This window comes from Aulonocara stuartgranti, assembly GCF_965226115.1.
Source record: "Aulonocara stuartgranti genome assembly, chromosome: 16".
NCBI classification, from domain to species: domain Eukaryota; kingdom Metazoa; phylum Chordata; class Actinopteri; order Cichliformes; family Cichlidae; genus Aulonocara; species Aulonocara stuartgranti.
This window is the reverse complement of record NC_138952.1, coordinates 11,178,309-11,199,533: the sequence shown is the minus strand read 5'-3', so window position 1 is coordinate 11,199,533 and position 21,225 is coordinate 11,178,309. Positions and strand designations below refer to the sequence as shown.

General features: G+C 40.9%; 1 protein-coding gene across 1 annotated transcript in view; it reads left to right on the top strand.

Moving 5' to 3' along the window:
• Positions 1-5,176: 5,176 nt before the first annotated feature.
• tsc22d1 (TSC22 domain family, member 1) overlaps positions 5,177-21,225 on the top strand; it is a 41,669-nt gene continuing 25,620 nt past the window's right edge. Inside the window, exon 1 of the mRNA XM_082508627.1 lies at positions 5,177-8,591. Within this exon, the coding sequence (XP_082364753.1) occupies positions 5,974-8,591 (2,618 nt within the window). The 5' untranslated portion in view covers positions 5,177-5,973. The remainder of the gene's footprint in view (positions 8,592-21,225) is intronic.

Here is a 21,225-nt window from a genome sequence, read left to right as displayed (position 1 = left end):
TCTAAAAAGTGTTTGAAAAAATTCCATTGACCTTTTTTGTTAAAGGAACTGCGACGATGCAATCTCTTGTTTTGGTGCACACAAACACGGTCGTCCCTGTGCCACTGTGGCCCTCTCTTTACATCATATTCAGCCAAGAGGACAACCCCAATCTGGATTATTTATACAGGCACTGATCTCAGTATTTGAAACTTTGACCATGTTTAAAATGGACAAATTGTAACAGTGTATATTCACTGTTACTATATAAGTATATGTCACAGGAAATAATTCAAAGAATAATAGAGCTGCTTTAAATTTCACTAACAATACTTAAAGAAATTGGGACCTTGCTGCTAAACAAACATGTCTTCAGGCCTTTACCCTCATCCATTTTTAAGACCAAAAAAAAAGCATAAAAGGTCACGTGTATATGTTCATCATATCTGGGTTTCCATGTGACATTTGGCCTAAAAAGTGCAACAGATGGTTGTAGAAGGAGCTTTACTCATCACAATCTATAGCATATTAACTAGACTTTTGATTTTATTATTAGTAACAAAGAAACAATGCATCTCTTCATATGCAAGAGAGAATAGGGAAATAGATCACAGGTAAAATGTCTAAATCAGCAGAAGGTATATATGTTAATTCATTTTGGGGGGTAATGTGTCAATACAACCCTGCTGCAAGGGATTCGGAGTCTAATCTTTCTTTAGTCAAGCTCAGCAATGTGGGAAAACAGGCTCATGAATGAATGTTGTGGCTCCTCTGGTTGAAATAAAGCTGGCATCTATTCTGGCCTCCATTCACATCAGTGGACACAAGCCTCAGACAGACTCAGCTACCCTGGTTCTCATCACCGGGCATTCAAGCATTTTAGCTCAGTTATTCCACCATCAGTGCCACTCGTGTCTGAAAGATCTGCTACCTTATCATTAAAGCTCCACCAGGATACTTCGACAAGCAACAAAGACTAGATTCAGAGCAGAATAATCATTACCTGCTGCTACAGTTGGTTAAACAAGATAACTGAGGTAACTACTATCTAGCATCGCACATTTTGGAAACGTGCAGCAGAATGCAGATGTACTCACAAATAAATTAGGTTATCAAAACTTTATTTGTAAAAGAATAAGCTTTTTTTTTAAAAGGTTTGTTTGTATTTTGCAGAGTTACAAGGACAAAGTAAAATATTTCCCAGTTCTGAAAGATTGTGATGATCAGAAGATGGAAATATTTGGGGTTTAATCATCTCAAAACTGTGCAATGCACCACAGAGCTTCAGTGCTTTGAAGTGCACTTTTCAGAAATCTCTTGTTAATCAAAAGGCTCTTTTTGTTTATGTAGAGCCTTTCATCCCTCAATTAATTTAATTTTCGCATAATAGTCACGTCTGTGTTTGGTCTGGGCTGTGTGCAAGCACACTGAAAGTATTTCCTAGCTTGTGTGGACGCAGTTCTGATTTGATGAAAACACAATCACATAATAAACTTAAATGGCCCCAAATGGTTTCCAAAAGAAAACATGCAGTGTTTTAAAGCTTTTGCGGTCCACACATTATCACACTAATGTTCCTCTGACTGTGCACCGCATAATCAAGAAACGCTGAATTACCATTGTTATTTTTGGACCTTTTATTCCTCTTTCATTTATAATTTGGCATTGTAACAACAACCACATTGGACAGAAATGACGAAGTTTCTATTAAATAACAAAGTCCAGGAAGTCCTGTTGATTGGTGCAGGGATAACAGGGCAATATATCTTCAAGTGAAATCACATTCATTTATTCTTTAACCATAGAGGCAGCGTAACGCTAAACTTTTATCAGGGTTGGAGAGTCTTGTTCTATCCCCAGCAGTGTTCTTGCTCCACTTCCTGGACTTTTTTTTGTTCTGTCTGCACTTCTTATGAGCACCTGTTCTTTGGAAAATAAAATTTTCTTGTTAACCCCATTTACATTACAGCTTAGAGAGAGGGGGGAGGAATCAAACTGCCTGCTCAAACTTAATAAGCGAACTCACCTTCTGCCCGAGATACGTCTTCCCTAACTGCCCGGGTGTTCTTGAATTAAATTAGGAAGAATCGCTTTAGGGCACATCCAACAGTCGGATGTCTTTCAGTCGGATATAAAGAACAAAACATGTTTCTCCTTTTTCTCTGAAAACCCTTTGAGTGATTACTTTTCTTCATAGCAGGGCAAAGAAAATCAATGCAGAGTTCAGAGTATAAATTACTCATTAGTGCTAGAGCCACAGCACAATAGTGCTGTGTTTTTTTGGGGTTTTTTTTTTTTTTTTTGTGGAGTGCCAGGATGATTTAAAGCTGCTGACAGCACCAGGCGCTTACACTGCAATAGGCTCCTGCTGTCCCTCTTGTCCTCTATCATTTGTATCGATGGGTATAGCCTGTCTGCTTGCCTGACAGTTAATCTCTTCTTCTCTTCCCTCCTCCTTCACTAACTATTACTCTCTCCTTTCTCTCTGTGAGCCACCACAACTCCTCCTCTTTCTATTTCTTGCATTACCTCCCCTGTTTTGTTTTGTTTTTTTCTCACAGATGTCGTTATGATGTATGATTTCACAGTAGCTCAGACAGCCAGTGTTGCTTAAACTCTACAAGACATCTATTTTTTCTTACATGGGGACCTATTCTGGTTTTTTCCAGTATTTTTTCTCTTATATGATTCATAGTCAATTATCTTCTACATTCTGAGTTAATCTAGTGGTTCTCAAACCACCAGCATTAATTTTAACACCATTGTTTCCCCCAATCATGACCCTTTTTTAAAAAGAAATAACCCACATTTCAGCATCAACATCATTCGACTTGGCTCTGAAAGCCACTGCTTTAACCCAGCTTCCTTGTGACTGGCTGCTCAACACAAACAGAAGGTTTGAACAGCAGGTTGGTTTGACTTCTGTGCTTATTGCTGTGTACCTTAGATGACCATATTAGGTATATCTACTCTGTTTGACATCGTTCTGATCCAATAGAAAAATATTGGGGGAAAAAAAAAACAAATCTCTGAACCTGAGAGTTTGGAGCAGTCAGGGATTCCTTGCAAATATGCTGACCTCATTATTTGAAACCTGCGTCATGTTTAGAGCATCTACCTCTGTGGATCATGAACTCTGACCTCTGGTTAGATGTGAAAGAAATGCAATTTCCCTTAAAGCATGCTTCTGATAACCAAAATACATGCAAAAGAAACATATGCACTGTAATTCTATGCCTTTATTAATTGAACTTAACATATTATTTAAAAATTTCAGTGCAAAGAGAAGAGAAAAGAAGAGACTGATTGAAAAGAGCTAGAACTGGTTCTGTATATCCAGTGATGAACAGAAAACACCGGAACACAGAAAATGGAGAAGCTCGAGTTTGAGATCAGAGTTCGTTGACCTGCTGTGGCAACATTACCAACCAACAAATGTGTACATTTTTCTCTCTCTCCTGTGTTTAAAAGGGAGAGAGTGAGGGTGAGAGAGGCCCCAAACAGCACCTGCATGTAGAATAATCCTTCAGTGTAGTTGACACATGTGTCTGCAGAGGGATCTAGCAGCTCTCTGTCTACCTTTGTTTCACAAACACTGCTGTGGGGATGTTTTGCTCATACCACAACAAATGTTTACACCCTCCATCATTTTCCCTCTTCTTTTCAGTATTTTTCACTGTCAAAATAAATCACATTTTTCTTTAAATGAGTACAATAAAAGGGGAACACGATAACCTAACAATGGAATTACTTATTATTTCCCATGTATGTTAGCATAGACATAAAATTAATCATTACACAGAATTCAGGTTTATATTATTTAGTTTATTATTGTATTGTTTAGAAGTTAGTGCCTGAAACTGCAAGCCTTTGTTTTTAACAACGGTCTCTCTTTAAACTAGTATTAATGTAGGTAACTGAGTTATTATACTCCCCCAAAAGTCTTTTTGTTAATTCCACCATCTCTAAGAGATACATCATAGCAGGTATTACTAATACTCACTCACATACTGTCTTGCTTTTTCTCACTTTCATTCCTCTTCTCTCCAGAGAATACCTCCACCTCTCTGGACTCTCTCCCACCTGCTCCCTGCTCGCACTAAGACCACAACATCATCTGCAAATATTATAGTCCACAATATACTTCCTGATCTCTTTTCCATAGTTTTATTGTATGGCTCAGCAGCTCTTCACATCACTCTTGCTCTTGAAAACTAGTACCAGCACACTTCTGCTCCGTTCTTCACAGACACTCTCTCTCTAGGATTTAGTTTGGTGAAAAAGCCCCTTGCCCTCTCTCCTAGACATCTCTATACCTCCACATGTATGTAATCCATCACTTAAGGTGGATGTTGATTTTCAGTTAAGGGTCTAAATTCTTTTTTTCAACTAAACAAGAGTATTTTGTGTTTTTGTAATTCAAAAAACTTCCCTTGATTTAGAAATATGTTTAAATTTACTTCCATTTTCACTCCTGTGTTATGTTGGCATCCCCTGTGTCAGAAACAGTAATGCATTTTATTTATAAAACTGGAGTATTTCCTGCAGGTTTTTCCACTCTCCAAAGAATATTAGAGTGAGCCATACTGGGTCTTTTGACTAAGGTTGTTACAGTGTACCACTGGTGTAATGCTACTTCTACTTTTTATAAGAATGGTTTATCGTCTGTTTTATGTATGCTGCTACAACAACTCAATTTCCTTCTGGGCTTAATAAAGTTTCTCTGATTCTGATTCTAAAACAAAATAAAACCTAACTGAAGCAATTTTGTGAACTTGGAAAACTATACAAACAAAAATGAAATTACCTTACTTTAATATGTTAGTTTGGTATAAAATGTTATTATGTTATAATTAAGACTTTGGATGTCTATAAGACTTTGTAAAAGTTATTTTTATTGTAAAAACGTGTACTCTCTGTACTCTCCAGAGAATTAAAAAACAAAACAAAACAAGAAAATCCGATCTGAAAACTAACTGAAACTAAACTGAATGAAAAATAAAAAAACTCAAAATTAAATAAACTTTTAAAGTAATGAGAAACTACAAAACTATAATGACTCCATACTGATTTCCTCTGGTTCAAAAAGACCAACAAAATCTATTGTGATGGCCCTAAACTGGTTTTCGGAGGGAGCGGCTGGGCTCGGCACTTTCCGGCACGCTTCGTGGATATTGACGTGAGCTCGTGGCCGCCTCTCCCAGACTGCTTTATGTCTGGCAGCAGCGGCCATGCGCGGTCGCCATATTACTGCGCACCCCTCCCCTCCGGCCCCGTCACAGACAGCGCAGACCACGGCAGCGGTGCGGGAGGCTCCATACTGAACGACGCTACCGCCGGGGCGGACCAGTGATACAGCAAAACCCAAACGAGGACCCAGAGGAATGGATTTAACCCGTGTACGGCGCTTTTATTAGAAGTGTTTCGCCTTTTAAAGCTTCTAACTGCGGATTAAAGGTGGCTCGCTTTCACTTCGTTTCCTCTTGTTAAAAGAATAAGAATACAAAAACCCAGCAGTTTAAACAGCCGAGTTTGTGTTTAGCTAGCCGGTGATGGAGAGTGGCAGCTAGCTAGCTTTTAATATAACGCTAACTTACTCAGCAGCTTTTTGCCCGCTTTTTGTGTTCATTGCAGCGTGGCGTCTTTTTCTCTTCAACAAAACATACAGAAATGTTAGCTTGTGTTTAATAAAGGCGCAGACGGACAGCTCTGGTAGTTAACCGGCGAACTGGCATCAGCTGACGCTAGCGGTCACTAGCTTCTTTTGCCTCGCTAGGATAACGCCGAAGCGAGTGAAAGAAGACAAGGGTGTAAATATCGGCACAACTTTTGCCTCATATCTGCGCACTTCGTTGAAATATCTATTGTTTTTTTTCTAGATAATTTTTTTGGTCGTTTGTCTGTTGAGCGTAGTTTTGTCAAAACGGCGCCTTTAACGAGCTGCAGCCTTATTGCATACTGTCAGAGACCAACTACCGCCCGGATCTTCTCGAAATGCATCATCCGGACCCTGCAGGAGACTCTGGCAGTGTTAGAAAGATGGCGCACCAGGCTGTCTTTCACAGAAGGGGGAGCAACACTGGTAGCGGGAGCGGCCCCGGGCTGTCAACATCAGCTAACCCGGTGGTTAATAACAGCCACGTACCAGGCGATGACTACCCGCCCTCCCTGTTGATTCAACCTCCTGCTGGCTCATCCTCCCCGGGTCCCCATCATCCTCCTCCCCCCCACAGCCTAAATCTGCTCTCCCAGCCCCAGCCCACACAGTCCACTGGAGCTCAGATAAAAAAGAAGAGTGGTTTCCAGATCACAAGTGTGACTCCAGCACAGGTATCTGTTAGTACCAATAACAGCATTGCAGAGGATACTGAGAGCTACGACGACCTGGATGAGTCCCATACTGAGGATCTGTCGTCTTCTGAGATTCTGGATGTGTCCCTCTCCCGAGCTAATGATGTAGTTGGAGCAGAGAGAAGCTCCTCAGAGGAGACGTTGAATAATTTCCATGAGGCGGAGACCCCTGGAGCAGTCTCTCCAAATCAGCCTTCACACCCCCACACCTTGAACCAGGCACAGAAGCAACACGGTGGAGCCATGGTGAATGGGACTGTACACCATCAACATCCTCCACATCCTAACCATGCCCAGGTCTACCCTCTGTCCTCTGGCTCCGGGATCACCGCGTCTGGTCTCACCTCTGGAGCTTTACCTTGTGTCACCCAGAAAATGCCTTCTAATATGGGCGGCCCTCAAGAGAGAGTTTCCCAGGCTGCTCCTTCAAGTATCCCCACTCAGCCTACGGGGACTGCAGTCCCGGGATCCATCCCTGGAATGCACAGCTCTGCTGCTGGCAATACAGTTAGCATAGTTAATCCCCAGACCAGCAATGTTAGTAATGTGAATATGTTGAGCTCTGCCAACGTGCCTGTGAGAGGGGGGATCAGCACGAGTGCTAGCACTAGCAGTGGCGGCTATCCTCTCAATGTGATGAGCAGCAGTGGAGGGAGTGGAGGAGGAGAAAGTGCTGCTGCTCCAGCGGGGAGCAACCTAATGGCCCCCACTAGCATGATCCAGCAACACCAAAACTTAAACTCCAACATTGCTATGACTGCTACAACTACTGTTGCTGTGAGTGTCTCTGGAGGCGTAGGGCTCCCCAGCGGGCTCCATGGAAGAGTTGGATCAGCTGTGCAGCAGCCTGTGAGTGCAACTGCTACAGCTGCAACCACAGCTCCTGTATCAACTGCTCCTGCGGCCCCTGTGGTAGCCACCACCACAAGCTCTCGCTTTAGAGTGGTGAAGCTGGACTCTAACTCTGAGCCCTTCAAAAAGGGCAGATGGACTTGCACTGATTTCTATGATAAGGACACCCCAGCTCCTGCCCCCACTTCTTCTTCTGATCCTGGGTCCCACAGCATACGACAGTTTGTCTCTGAGAGCTTTGCTGGGGGGTCGGAGAGAGAAAGCACAAGTGGGAGTTCTGTGAGTAGTACTATGAGTACATTGAGCCATTATGTCGAGAATGTGTGCAGTGGAGATGTTGGTGGACCACAGCATGCACAGGATTACAACTCCCCTCCTCAGGGCTTTCAAGGAATCCTCCCCAGCGGTTTAAGCATGGGAGTATCTCACACCCAACCCCAACAGCATGATAAAACTATTGCGGCCCCCTCGGCACCTACAAACGTTCATCAGCCTCCATCCATGCCGAGCCACCAGACCACCATGGGACTCACTGCTGTGTCCCAGCAGCAGCTCACTTATGCCCAGGCAGTTGCTAATCAACCCCCAGTAGGTGTTCAGCAGCAGAAGATGGGTTATGCCACCCTACCACAACAGCCAGCTGCTGCCCCCCAAGCACACACGATGTCGATGAGGCCACCTGAGTACACACAGCTGCAGCAAAGCATCCCTCATTCTGCTGCTGCTTCCCAGCCTTTGTCCAACCAAGCTGGAGCCACATCTGCTGGGATGGCTAACGGAGCCTGCCATATGATGGGAGGTCCTCAGCAGCCCCACTCTCTTCAGTCTACCACCTCTAGTATGTCCTCTCATGTCGGGGTAGCTGGTGTTGGCCAGCAGCCTCAGAGCCATCCAGGCCATTTGGATTGCCAGCAGCAAAAGCCGCAGTCACTCCCAACACAAATCCAAAACCAAGGGCTGAGCACCCAGCTGCCAACAGCGGCCCATCAGAGCCAGGCGTCTGCACCAAGTGTGCCTCCCCCCAACCCTCAGAGCGATCACCAGGCCCAGGCCCAACCCCAATCTCACAACACTGGGAATACTGCTCGGATGCCCCCGCAGGGAGTTCCCCATAGCCAGCCGTCTTCTGTGAGCTTGACCCATGACCACAGCAGTGCCCAGGCCCTGGCTCACGCTGCACAGGCCAGCGCCCTGTATGCCAGTCTGCCGAGCTTCACCACCACTCAGCTGCAAGATGCCCAGCGGCTGCTCCTCCAGCATCAGTCGGGTTTGTTGGGGTTGCCCAAGCTGTCTGGGGGAGAGACTGGATCCAACACTGGCCATGGTCAGGAAACTGAGGGCAACGCTGCCACCGCCAGTGCCTTAACAGCACCAGCTGGTCTCAAGACTGTAGATGGAGAAGAGGATGGGTAAGAGACTTCATTTTTATACTTTTCTCACTTATATTTGTTTGATTATCTGCAAACGGTTTATGGCTTTCTTTTTGTTTTGTATTAAAAAAAGAGTTTTGTGTGATGGTACTCAGCATTTTAAGTCTGTTTGAAGCTGAATGAGTTCACTGTTTAATGTTGCAGCTGTGAGGGAAGAAAAGTGTTGTTGTTATCCTAGATCACCAGCCGACAGAGGCCAAGCTGCTGCACTCTCTCTGTCCTCTGTCAGTGGGATACAACGCAGGGCTCAGCTGGATGTGACGTTTCTTGTCTTTATCAAGTGGCTGCAGTGATTCAACATTTTACCTCACCCGCCCGCCTGCTTGAAATCCCGGCTGTCTGCCTTACAGGGCACATTTTCTGCTGGGCGCACAGTTCCCTGTAGAGACTCTCAGCACATTTTGTTGTTGAAAAGCAGAAATTACAGTAGCAGTTGTCGATGACTTAATAAGCAATAGAATAAGACAGGTATGAAATAAACTGACAGCCATTGTCAATTTTGTGTTGTAGTCAAAGCAAGTCTTGAAATGCCCTTTCGTCTTTAGGAAAGAAACAAGAGTTGCCAGGTTGCTTATTCACATGAAAATGAAGGCACATGGCTCCTTTTTTCCTCAGTGAAAGCTTATCGATTTCATTAAGAGCCTTTTCCCTCTCTCTCTCTGCTACTGGCAAACTTGAAATCCTTTGGAAATTCCTCACAAGAAGTTTTAAGAACATATTTTGAGGTTAGACAGGAATTTTAATCACTGTGCAGCACGAGGGACTTGCTTTCATTTCCGTCACCCCTAACAATCTGAAGTCTTACGAATATGTTGGTGTTACTGTCACCTTTGCCCTCATAGCTTTAGGGATGTTTAGCATATCTGAGTCTCAGTCAGCGCTTAGCGAAGTGATGCCAGGTACAGCTGGGAATGTGGAGGGTAACATGGAAGTTATGTTAGTTTGTTTTTTTTTGGAAGGGGGGGGGGGGGGGTTGCCTTTATGGGTCAGCTGGGTAGATACTAAAGGGTGACTGTTTTTATCACATGATGTTTAACTCTGAGGAATTTGAAATCTATGTGGGATCAGGTGGATTATTGTCTTTAATCAGCACTCATACCAAAGCCCTGCTTACAGATTATCTCTGTGAATTATACTCATTCTGTCTAGTTTACCTGCTATCAGTGGTAGTGGTAATATTTTGACTCTGTTTTCTTACTTTTAGACTAGTCAGTCTGCACCATACAGTGGCTTGTGTGGCTAACATTAACAGTGCTAGGACGAGCTACCTTCTGTGCTTGCAAACACCTGTGCATAGTGTAAATAAACATGTCTCCGGTCAGGTGGTTTTAAGCGAGTTTACTTTGATGCGGCCTACATTTTGCAGATGAAAATAAAACAGAACTGTGCTGGTTTGCAGGGCTGTTACCTGCCCTGTCTAACATTGTGCTTCTTTACAACTAAAGTGAGACAAAGAGTGGGTCCAGGACGCTGGGCCCGACATTCGACAGGTAACTTGGCAACAACTTTAACCCAACAGATAACCGGCACTGTACATTAATGCAACATGAGAAATTAGTTTAACTTAAGGCTTTTTGATTATGGCAAAATAATGATTATGGCAAAATAATAATCCGAATTGTTGGTTAAGCTCAGTTATTTAACATGCTGCTTGTTATTGTCAGTAATTTCAACACTGTACAGTTACAGAAAACAGACTTTTTACAGCAAGTTTCCTTGAAGATAGGAAGAAAAAAAAATTGATAGGGGGGAAAAAGAATAAAAGATATGAGCTTGGTAGGAGACATGAGGTCTGAGAGAGTTTCAGACCTGGGCTAACAGGTATTTTTGACTTTAAAGCCTGTGTAACAAGAGTAGCTGCCACAAAGAAGCCCATGCATCAGCTTAGCTACCTCGCACAGCTCAAGAGGCCTTCATGGTAGCTACAAGGTGAGACCTGGTGACTGAGGCAGTTACAGGCAACTGATGATAATCTTTTCACTTGTACACCAATGAAAATGTTGCAGTATTTCTTTTCCCCCACATAGTTTCGTTTTCATGGCTCCTCCCTAAAAGCTCAAAAGTGGTGGTGTGAAAATGAATGCAAAAGTAATTTCGAAATCCAATGATTATTGTTTTTTAATTTATAGTATTTCTGCTGCAAATTACTGAAGGCAGCAGCTTTTAATCATCTAAGCAATTATTTGTTCACAAATAATTGTGAACCTGAGATTTTTTATTTTTTTTTGTATTACTGATATCTCTGCCTCTCTTTCATGTTCACTGACAAAAGTAATGCACTTCCGTGACTGCATAACAGGCATACTTCAAGAAAGGTATTTCCCTTGTGATTCTATATTTGGACTTGTGCAGACAAAACACAGTAAATTAATCTATTAATTACAAAACTGCTATGTAAAGTTATGTTAAATGACAACCCTCTTGGGTTAAAATAAAACTTAATTTAAAAGCATCCCTTATTACCAAGACAAAAAATGAACAGCAGTTGTGATCAACTGCATGGTTTTTAAATTATTGAATAATCAAGATTACAATAATGACCACAATGATTGAGCAGCCTTGCCACCAGTGCAACACGGCTCTCCACCTAAAGAAAAATGGTTGCATGGTCAGTATTACAGGAGCTAGATATCTTAGCTGGACTTTTGAGAAAGGTTGCCCCAAGATATAGAGCCTCTACAAAAGGCCTTATGCAGATTAATTAGTGACATGATACTTGAAAATGTCTTTTGGCAACAAGAAATTCAGTTCTGTTTTGGAACATAAATAGAGTGGTAACAAGGGTAAGTGTGGAAGCTGACCTTATTCTTAGCATTTCAACTTCATTCTCGAAATAGAATTTCAAATTTATGCTGAGTTTTAAACAACAAAGAAACACTTGATGTGGTCTCAGTGGTCATTTGGGGAAAAATGGGCTGTCAGAAGTGCCCTTTGTTAAACTGCAATCAAAAGAGGAACTGACCACATGTCAGATAACATAGGAACTGCTTTGCTCATTGGTCTGGCTTAACATTGTGGCATCGTGCCCTTTTGTGTGTTTTGGACACACAGTTTTGAAACACTTATGTTTTTAACAGTCACTAACAGTTCCTGCCCACTGTTATTGAATTGTTGCCCTAACGTTAGTTGCAGTAACAGAGGAATGACTGTTCTAACTTTAAATTTCTGCTGAAACATTATGGTCATTTTGTGCAGAGGCTGTCACTGAGATGTTTTTTCTTAGCTTTCTCTGTCTGGTAGAAATATGTGTACAAGTATGTTGTGAACAGGGAATCTGTGAGCTGTATTTAGGGTTGGACAGTTCCTGTGGTCTTCTCTGTGACTGTTGATGACCAAATTTTCAGTTTTTGTTATGTGGGATGACCCTGTCCTCACGAACCCCTCCGGAGCCAAAGCTAACAGTTAGGTGTCCTCAGAGTGCCAGTTCATCTGTCTGCATGTGTCTCTTTGAATGAGGGAGCTTGTCTGTTGTACATATCCTGAGTCTGTCCTGCGAGTTATTAATGAGGTGTGTGAGTGAGTGTGAGGATGCCACTGCTGGGGTTTACTGGCAGCTAATAGTGATTAAAAACAGAATGTCAAATGTTCCTGTGTGCAGAACTTTAAGTAAAACCTGGCATGCTCCCACGCTCATGGCTCATCCTGTATGTGAGGAAGTGGTTTCGTGAGGTGAGACTTCACATTTGTGTGTATTTGAGTCTTGTGACCAGAGGTTTTGTAGATTGGCAAGCTGTAAAAGTTTGGTCAGAAATGAATATACAGTGGTGTGGAAAAAGTGTTAGCCCCTTCCTGATTATTATTATTATTTTTTTTTTTTTTTGAGGGGGGGTGTTTATCACACTTGAATATTTCAGATCCTCAAACAGTTTGAAATATTAGACAAAGATAGCACAAGTATAAATGCAGTTTTTTTTAAATGAAGGTGTTTATTATTAAGGGGAAAACAAAAATCCAATCCTTCATGTGGAAAAATAACTGGTTGGGCCACCCTAGGCAGCAACAACTGCAATTAGGTGTTTGTGATAAGTGTCAATGAGTTTTTTACAGTGCTGTAGAGAATTTTTGCAGAATTGTTGTAATTCAGCCACATTGGAGAGTTTTTGAGCATGAAATGCCTTTTTAAGGTCATGCCACAGCATCTCAAGATTTTCCAAAGTCTTTATTTTATTTTTTAAACCATTCAGAGTTGGACTTGGTTTGTTTTGGATCTTTGTCCTGCTGCAGAAAACAAGTGCGCTTCAGCTTGAGGTCACGAACACATGGCCAGACATTGTCCTTCGGGATGTTTTTGTAGACAGCAGACTACAGCAAGTCTTACAGGTCCTGAGGTGGCAAAACAGCCCCAGACCATCACACTACCACCACCATATTTTACTGTTGATATGATGTTCCTTTTCTGAAATGCTCTTACTTTTATGCCAGATATAATGGTACACACACCTTCCAAAAAGTTCAACTTTTGTCTTGTCAGTCCAGAGTTATTTTCCCAAGTCTTGGCGATAATCAAGATGTTTTCTGGCAGGCAATCACTTTTTCACACCACTGTAACACAATTTTTTTTGTTGATTTTGTTTTAGCTTTAATGAGGCAATTCATCAATTACACTTTGCTCTACTTGAGCCTCCTTTTTATTTGTTTTCTTGCTTTTTTGAGATTAAAATGGTCAGTTTATTAACTATTATTGGCATTTCTCTTGTGCCTTTGTCTCACCTCAGCAGTATTGCTTGTAATTTCACTAAAGGACCCACTGGGAAATGAGAATCCCATCAATGCCTGGATATACAGTTTATTGACTTGCTTTGATCAACTTGCTCTCGACATGTCTGCCTCTTTTTCCCTCTCAATTGCCCCATATCTCTGCGCGTCTGTGGATGCAACCATCAAAATGAAAAGGCAAGTTATATTTCTTGAAGACAGAGATTATTTTATGGTCAATTGTACCAGTCTCTGTTAGCTAGAATTTGTGATAGAGGTACCCCTGTCTGTGTAGTTTGGCATATGCAACCTACATATTCTACCAGCCAGGCCAGAATGTTTTGAGAATCTAGAAGTGCCAAGTTTGGCCCTCATTGTCTAGAAAGGTGCTTTTTCTCTCAGGCAGTGACTATGGGTGAAATTTTGTCCTGTAACATAAAGTTGGTGGGGGACTAATACTTGGGTCTGTATTAGGTTCCCTGCCAAGGCTGCAAAGCTTTAGGGATTGTTATAATGTCAAACGTTAAGGTCAATGTCTCTTTTGGTTTTAGAATGATTAACATCTGTGGGGAAGCTTTCATTGCACTTACGGTAATGATGTACACAAGTGTATGTCAAGTGGAGTAGTGTTAATCTTCACTTAACCTGTCTGCTTCTCTATTATGCTAACAGTGAGCAAAGCAGAAGAGACAAATTAGTGTGACACTATAACACAGGAGAAGCACAAAAAAAAGACACACACACACACACACACTAGTGCTAGTTTTTTATTTTATTTATTTTTTTTAATATTTCTACTTTCTCATTGAGAATGCAGGGTTTGTTTTGTTTGTTTTTTTTAATGTATATACACACTAATACATGTTGCGTCTAGCTAACGGGCAGATGATGATGATGATGATGATGATGATGATAATCATCACATGTTATAGTAATGTTGCAATAAGTTTCCCAGCAAGTCAAATGTAAGAAGAGTGACGTCATTAGGGTTGGGACTTTTCATTCATGTCTATCTATTCACTAGATCCTTGCAGTGTTTAAAGATGGACATAGCTGCTGCGATGCCACCTGTTATTTTCTTAAGTCCTATTTTGAAACCTTAAAACTTTCCCAAAATTACAAGAATGCGACAGTTGGTTCAGTTGATGTTTATCTGCAACATTATTTTTCTACCTACATGTTCAGATAATGCAAAGCATAGAGAAAGCATGTCTTTCTCTTTAAAGATTCTTCTTTGTGTTGGCAGTTGGCTTCAGTATGTTCACTGAATTTCACTGTCAGCGCATCCTTAATTTTGTGGTGACGTCTTTGGAGATTCTGCAAATTCTGATGTTATTCCACATGCTTGGTTTATTTATTTAAATGGAGTAGTAGGGATTCGTTTTATTTTGTTGATAGCAACACTTGTGATATTTGGGCTATGAAAAGATATTTGCTGGAGGTATGAAAAGTTTTGGATTGAAGAGGGGGAAAAATGAGACCTCTTATGAATCCAGCGTGTGAGGTAACTTATATATTTACATTCTTGCTAGCTTTGGCTAGCAAGAATGTAAATATATAAGCTAAAGCTAGTTAATATTTAACTAGCTTTAGCGAGCAAGAATTAGCTTTTGTTAAATTTATTATGGCCCAACAAACTCAGTCCACTCTATAATAATGCACCCACTGTGGAATTAGGCAGCAGTGTAACTGTTTTCTCTATAATGAGGAAACAAAATAATAATAGATGGAGCTGTTTGTCACGAAGGTTAGCCTATTGTCCCCTTGTGAGCATGTTCAGGTTGGGAGGGCAGTTTTCTCAGATGAAAGGCACACTAAAAACACAATCCATTACAGGCCATTCGTTTTCCCACCACACTCTTAAGTGAAACAGTCCTGTTTATTGATGAAAAAACAAACCATCAGCAATAACGGGGCAGACACAAACAAAATCAATGACGCATCTGAGCAGAGAACACCAGCAAAGCAGAAGACTAAGACAGTAAACTGCGCTGAGAGGGTTTCTGCTAACTTCTGGTCCCCCCTGAACAATCTTAGTGTTCAGTTTCCTTCTGCCATTCATACTTTCACCTCCCGGTTAAAAAGTGATAGTAAATACTCAGCGAGACCTCCCTCTCGCTGCCTCTGTTGCTCATACACAGCATGTTGTTGCTCTGTTGTTTTCTGGTGCTCTCTGGCTCGGTCTGTATGTGTGGTAGGATTGAGGGAGGTGTCAGTAGCATAACACACAACAATTGCTGTTTACTTGTAGTGAAACACTTTAGTGCTATATAAAGAGAGCACGGCTGAACGTTACAGCAGTTTTGGGCCATTTGTTGTGACGGCACTTTGTCACGGAGATTGTTCTAACTGCTCAAAAAAATGTGATACCTGCCCAGGTTTTGGCCCCTGTGTGGATTTTTCAGATTTGAGTGATATTTTCACTGTGTATTACAGCCTGATAATAACAAGGATATAGTGGGGTAATACAGTGTAATTCATAATAATTACAAAAACTTGGTACCAACAGTGATTATAGCTTGAATACTTAATTATTATATAATTATGGTCTTTTTTTTTTTTTTTTTTTTTTTTTAAGGTTCTGGTGGTTTCACATTGTATTGCTAATGAAGTTTTTATTTAAGCAAATGCTTATTTAGGTTTAGAGTCACACTTTTTTCCCCCCTGTCATGAGTGTATGACTTATAGTGGCATGAAAGTGCTTTTATAAGTGGACAAAAATACCACCAGACAACCAAAACCATAAATAATGGCTCTTTGGCTTTGTTAACAGTATTTTTCAAAGGGCCATAGAGTTGTCCTTAACAGGCTGCCTGTAATACTAAGAATAATGCAAAAACTTTTTCTATAGCATCTTGCTAAATCAGTGCTAATTTAAATAAGTCTATATTTTAGAAAAAGAAGAAGATAAAAAAACGGTCCAAAATATATCAAATTAATCAAAAATAAAATGTCCAAGCAATGAGTAAGGAAAGGAAAAAGTAAAAATTTAAGGTGTTTCTAAAACTTAACAGTCGATCAACATTCCTACCTGCATCTATGACCATGAGCTTTGGTTGAGGAAAAATGGGATTGTGGAAGCAGGCGATGGAAATGAGCTTCCTCTGAAAGGTGGCTGGACTCTTCCTTAGAGATGAGGCAAAGGTCGAAGTACGGATGCTGCTACTCCACATTGAAAGGAGCCAGTTAAGGGGTTCGAGTATCTGATTAGAGAGCCTCCTGGACATCTCTTAGACACCTCCTAGGTGAGGTGTTTCAGGCATGTCCTAGTGGAAAGAGGCTAAGACCTAGGACCCTCTGGAGAGATTGTCTCTTGGTAGCTTGGGGATGTCTTGGTGTCCCCCTGGATAAGGTGGAGATGGTGGCCAGGGAGATGCCTAGACCCCTCGCAGCGCCCTCTGCCGCTGGGACCCTAGCTCTGTTAAGCAGCTAAGTTTGCTAATCTTATAAGAGGAGGTTTGTTCCACAGTGGTCTGGCTAAAACAATAAAGGCACATTTTGCCCTTTGTTTTAAGCCTGGATGAAACCTGTAACAGTAATTGATTCTCTGATCTGACAGGTCTGGGGCTTAGGCTTTTATATCTAATGAAAGAGGTTTTCAGTTATATTGTTCTAAAGAATTGGTTTGACCTTTACAATATTTCCAGTTTGTACAAAGCAAAACTGATCTAGGCTTTTGATCCATTTTGAAACTGATAAATTCCTTGTTTGTGAGAAGGTTGCTGTGGTTTGGTTATTAGTTGTCCAAGGTGAGGAGTGACGCTATCAGAAACATAATTGGGACCAGTTACAAGGATTATCAGTAAGACGTTAAAAGTCGGACTGCTAAATGTGAATGAGGCCACTTGGATTTAAAGTTTGCTGTAAAAACTAACCTGTGGTGAGGAAAATCACCTGTAAGCCTTGTGTAACACATCGTCGTTTCCTCACCTGTGGGACGAGTTGACCCCCAGTGAGAGCACAGTGATAGACAAAACAACCCAAAATGAGACGGGCCTTCTTTGAACTGAGAACAAGACAAACTGCAGATGCAGCTCCTCTTTTGGTCACAAGTTATTTTGGTACCTCTAGTCTCTTTTCTTTATCCTCCATTTGCCTTCACTGGTCTTGAATGTTGAATGCTGTTAACAGGCTGCTATGCTGCCTGTCTAGCTATTATTATGTCCAACATGCTGTTCAGTGGTATAAATTTTAATAATGTGCAGATAATTGTTTGTTTCAAAAAGTTTTATGTCCTGTGTGACAGATAGCTGTGGATCATTAACTTTTAAATTAATGTTTATGTATTCATATAGTTAGAACTGTGAGTGAGGAGGCTCAACAGTCAATACACTCCTTAGCACTAATATTTGCCACTGACACTATAATTCTAACTTTACTTTTGACTTGTGTAAGTTTACAGATGTAACAGTTTGAGAAAATATGTTCCCTACTTTTGAAGCATAAGCAATCAGGCAGTCTGTAAGCAAAGGCATTTACTAAATAAAGATCCACAGGTGATATGTATGTTTTTGGTTTTCCTCCCTGTTGCTACTTTGATGTTAGATTTATCCGCTTTTTTTTTTCTTTTTAAAAGAAATACAAAACCCAGAGTCACAGGAGTAAATCCTAAAACCCAGATTGGCATGTATCTACTTCTGGTAGGTGCTTGCAGTTGGGTGAATTATAAGTTAAGTGCAGCATAAAATGCGTAACTAAAGGGTATACCTTGTGCAGTCAGTGGCAGTTAAACTTTAGAGATCAGTAAAAGTGAGTTGGGTGAGATTATCTTGCATAACAAAAATGTTCAGGCATCATAAACATTTTTCCCACAGAGTTTATTCTCTGTATTAATCCAAGAATATGAAAAAATCCTATCAAGGGAACCCAGGAATTGCCATACTTCACTTAATAAAATCTGTGAATAGTGTCCCATAGCTATCTATCATGCTTCTGCAACTGAAGAGGAAAAAACCCCATCATACAGCAAGAGCTTAGAAGCAAATTTCAATGCAGAAAACGCACAAAAGAAAAAAGATTGCTTTGTAATTGTTACAATCCTAAACAAAGAGAGATTTCTTCTGTAAAACCCCACCAGAACATCTGGACACTAGGTCTGTTAAGTCAGTGCCAATAATAAATGAAAATCGAATCGATGAAAGGCAGCAGTGAGCGACTCTGCTCAGTTTGGTTCCATCTGGTCCCGTCTGCTGTGTCCTCAAGTAGTCTGAACCAGCTCCAGTAGACCTGACTAACTTGGGTCAGGTCAGCTCAGGTCACTTCCGCTGTGTGCTGTGAATTTTAGGGATCTCGTTGATCTCCCCACAATGAGCAACGGGCACAACACGCACGCTCCCTGCACTGCCAGGGGGAAGATTACATTCAAAACAGCTGCAGCAGAGATAGCCATCATGCTGCCAACCAGCCCACATTCCCCTAAGCTTTCACACTTTGAAACACACTATACACTTGTTCGGACCAACAATAGCTCCCTTTAAAAAAAAAAAAAAGCCTGCCTCATTCATTTTAGTATGACCACTGTGTTAGCTCAGCAGTGGTTTCAGCAGAAAAGTGTATTTTTTTTATTTATTTTTTAAAATTTTTTAACTTCATCAGCAGAGCAAAGCGCCGTGCGAGGTTGGCTGTTAAAGATTTGAAATGTACGTTCACAGATGCTGATTGAACACCACTTCAGGGATGCAGCTGGTTCTCGGAGGCTATCCTTTGGTTTAAGTTGGTGGTGGTGATGCTTGTGGATGGAGTACTTGAACATTTTCCAGATAAATTTTAATTATTTTTTTATTTTTTTCATGCTGTTTTTGACCATTATGATTACCATAGTTTTAAATGAAAGCTGGCAAAACCTCTTGTATTTCTGGAGGTAACTACACACAAGCTCAGTTGTCGCGCAGACGTATGTGCCTTTTCCTGTTACTTTGGGCCATTCAGTGAACAAAATCCTGTTTCATCCTGACTGAACTAAACCCCAGGATGAGAAATATTAGTTTACTTGGTGCTGTTATGTATTGTTTAACTAACACAAGTTAGATTTTGTTTTACAAACAAGAGCAGGATTCATCACTGCATATTGATGTCGACGTGGTATTGTTATTATCTAAATGTGTACATTGTTGGGGGAAATTGTGCCAGAGACGCTGTGTTGTTACAGTTATTTGTTTGGAAAGTTTATTGTATTAAAAACGTGGAAGAAAAGGGGGATTAACATACAAACACTAAATCTCCTGTTGCGAACAGCATATGAGACATTTTTTTTTTTTTGGGTGTATGCATAAATTTTAAAATGCTGTTGATTTCATCTTCAGTCACGCATTTTTATTTTTAGGCTTTAGTGGGCCGCCACTGTCATCCCCCCTAAACATGCAGGCAATGTGCTGAATCATGGCCGGCATTCCTGTGGCCAGAGCACTGTCCAGTCAGCTGCAGGAGTTTAACACACACACATTCACACACATGTAGAAGCAAAAATGCAGTGCATGACTTTGCTATAGGCGTAAGTTTGCTGCCTCTTTGTACTCCATGTGTTTCATAGTGTTTGTTCTGCTGCTGTCATTATGTCTCTGTTCGCTCTTAGCCGAACAGCACAGCTACCAAAGGTCATCCCAGGATAACGGAGACATAGTTATTGATAGTTGTGAGGCTTTTGTTTTTTCTCCATCGATTGATGCTCTCATCATTCCTGCAGACTATTTTCAAATCATTTTCTATAGTGTTGCTGGATCCTATGAGATATGTGAAGTTCTCTGTTATTGTGAATGTAAAACTATGATATTGTAACAACCCAATCTTATCGCAATGTATCGAGAAAATGTGGGGGGGGGGGGAACCTACAACAAATAATAACAATGATGCTATCGTATAACAAATTAAAATGGAGGTGGTCTGTAAACACCAAAGTAACAATTATACAACTACTCACGATATCTGGTGTAATTAGTGAAGCTGTATCAGGATTTCATTTTTGAAAAGTCATGACGCATCTAAATGGTGTTGTATCCTGTGTAGAGAAAAGACAAGTTGGGTATTAATCACTACATTTATCACTTGATTGTCATCATGGGCGTGCCCAGCTCATTGAAATTTAAATGTTTCTGCCCATGCTAGTCAGCACCAACAGTTGTTATTGTTTTAAATTGTTCTAAAGGAATGACTAAGCATGCTTGGAAAAACAAGTGTATCAAGTATCGGTGAAAGACATTTGCAAGAGCTGCTGTGGTGTTGTTACTACAAGTCTTAATGGGTAGTAGAAGTTATCTGCCACTAACTGGGGCTGCAGGTTCGACGGACAGTACCACTCGTCTCTCCTGTGATACAAATGAGCGAGGTTAAAGACAGCTGTAAGAAGTAAAAATTCTGCAATATGATGTTGAAAATATTTTATTTCTGCTGTCCAAGGTAAACTGACATCACAATGTGACTGAAGCCTTGTGAAACACATTCATGTAATATTTGTGTGGCCAGTGCTTAACTTTGTCCATTTGACTGTGTGTTTTTGAATGTTTTGTGAGCGTTTTGTTACGTTTGGACTGTTTAAATAACTACTGAAGTAGTAGCAGGAACAGCCTTAATATTGTTATTGTGACAGAACAATGATAGATAATCAGTTTGCTGTTATGAGAAAATCGGCAAACGTTTTAGGTTTTTGGAGGTAGAGCTATGCCACTTTAAATGGGCCTGTTGTGCTTTTCTGTATTTTGTCATATATTTACTGTTACAATGGTGGGTGTTACTATTAAACATGGTCACTATGTGCAAGAAATTCTTTTGGACTTGTTTGAACTCTTGGTTTAAGGCAGTTGCCACAAGTTGAAAAAGGATGGATGCCAGCAGAGAAATGTTTTAAGAATCCTGTTGATTGGAAATGAGTTAAAATAAAAGGCTTATCTATAAATACCAAAGCTAAACAGTGTTGGGTTATCTC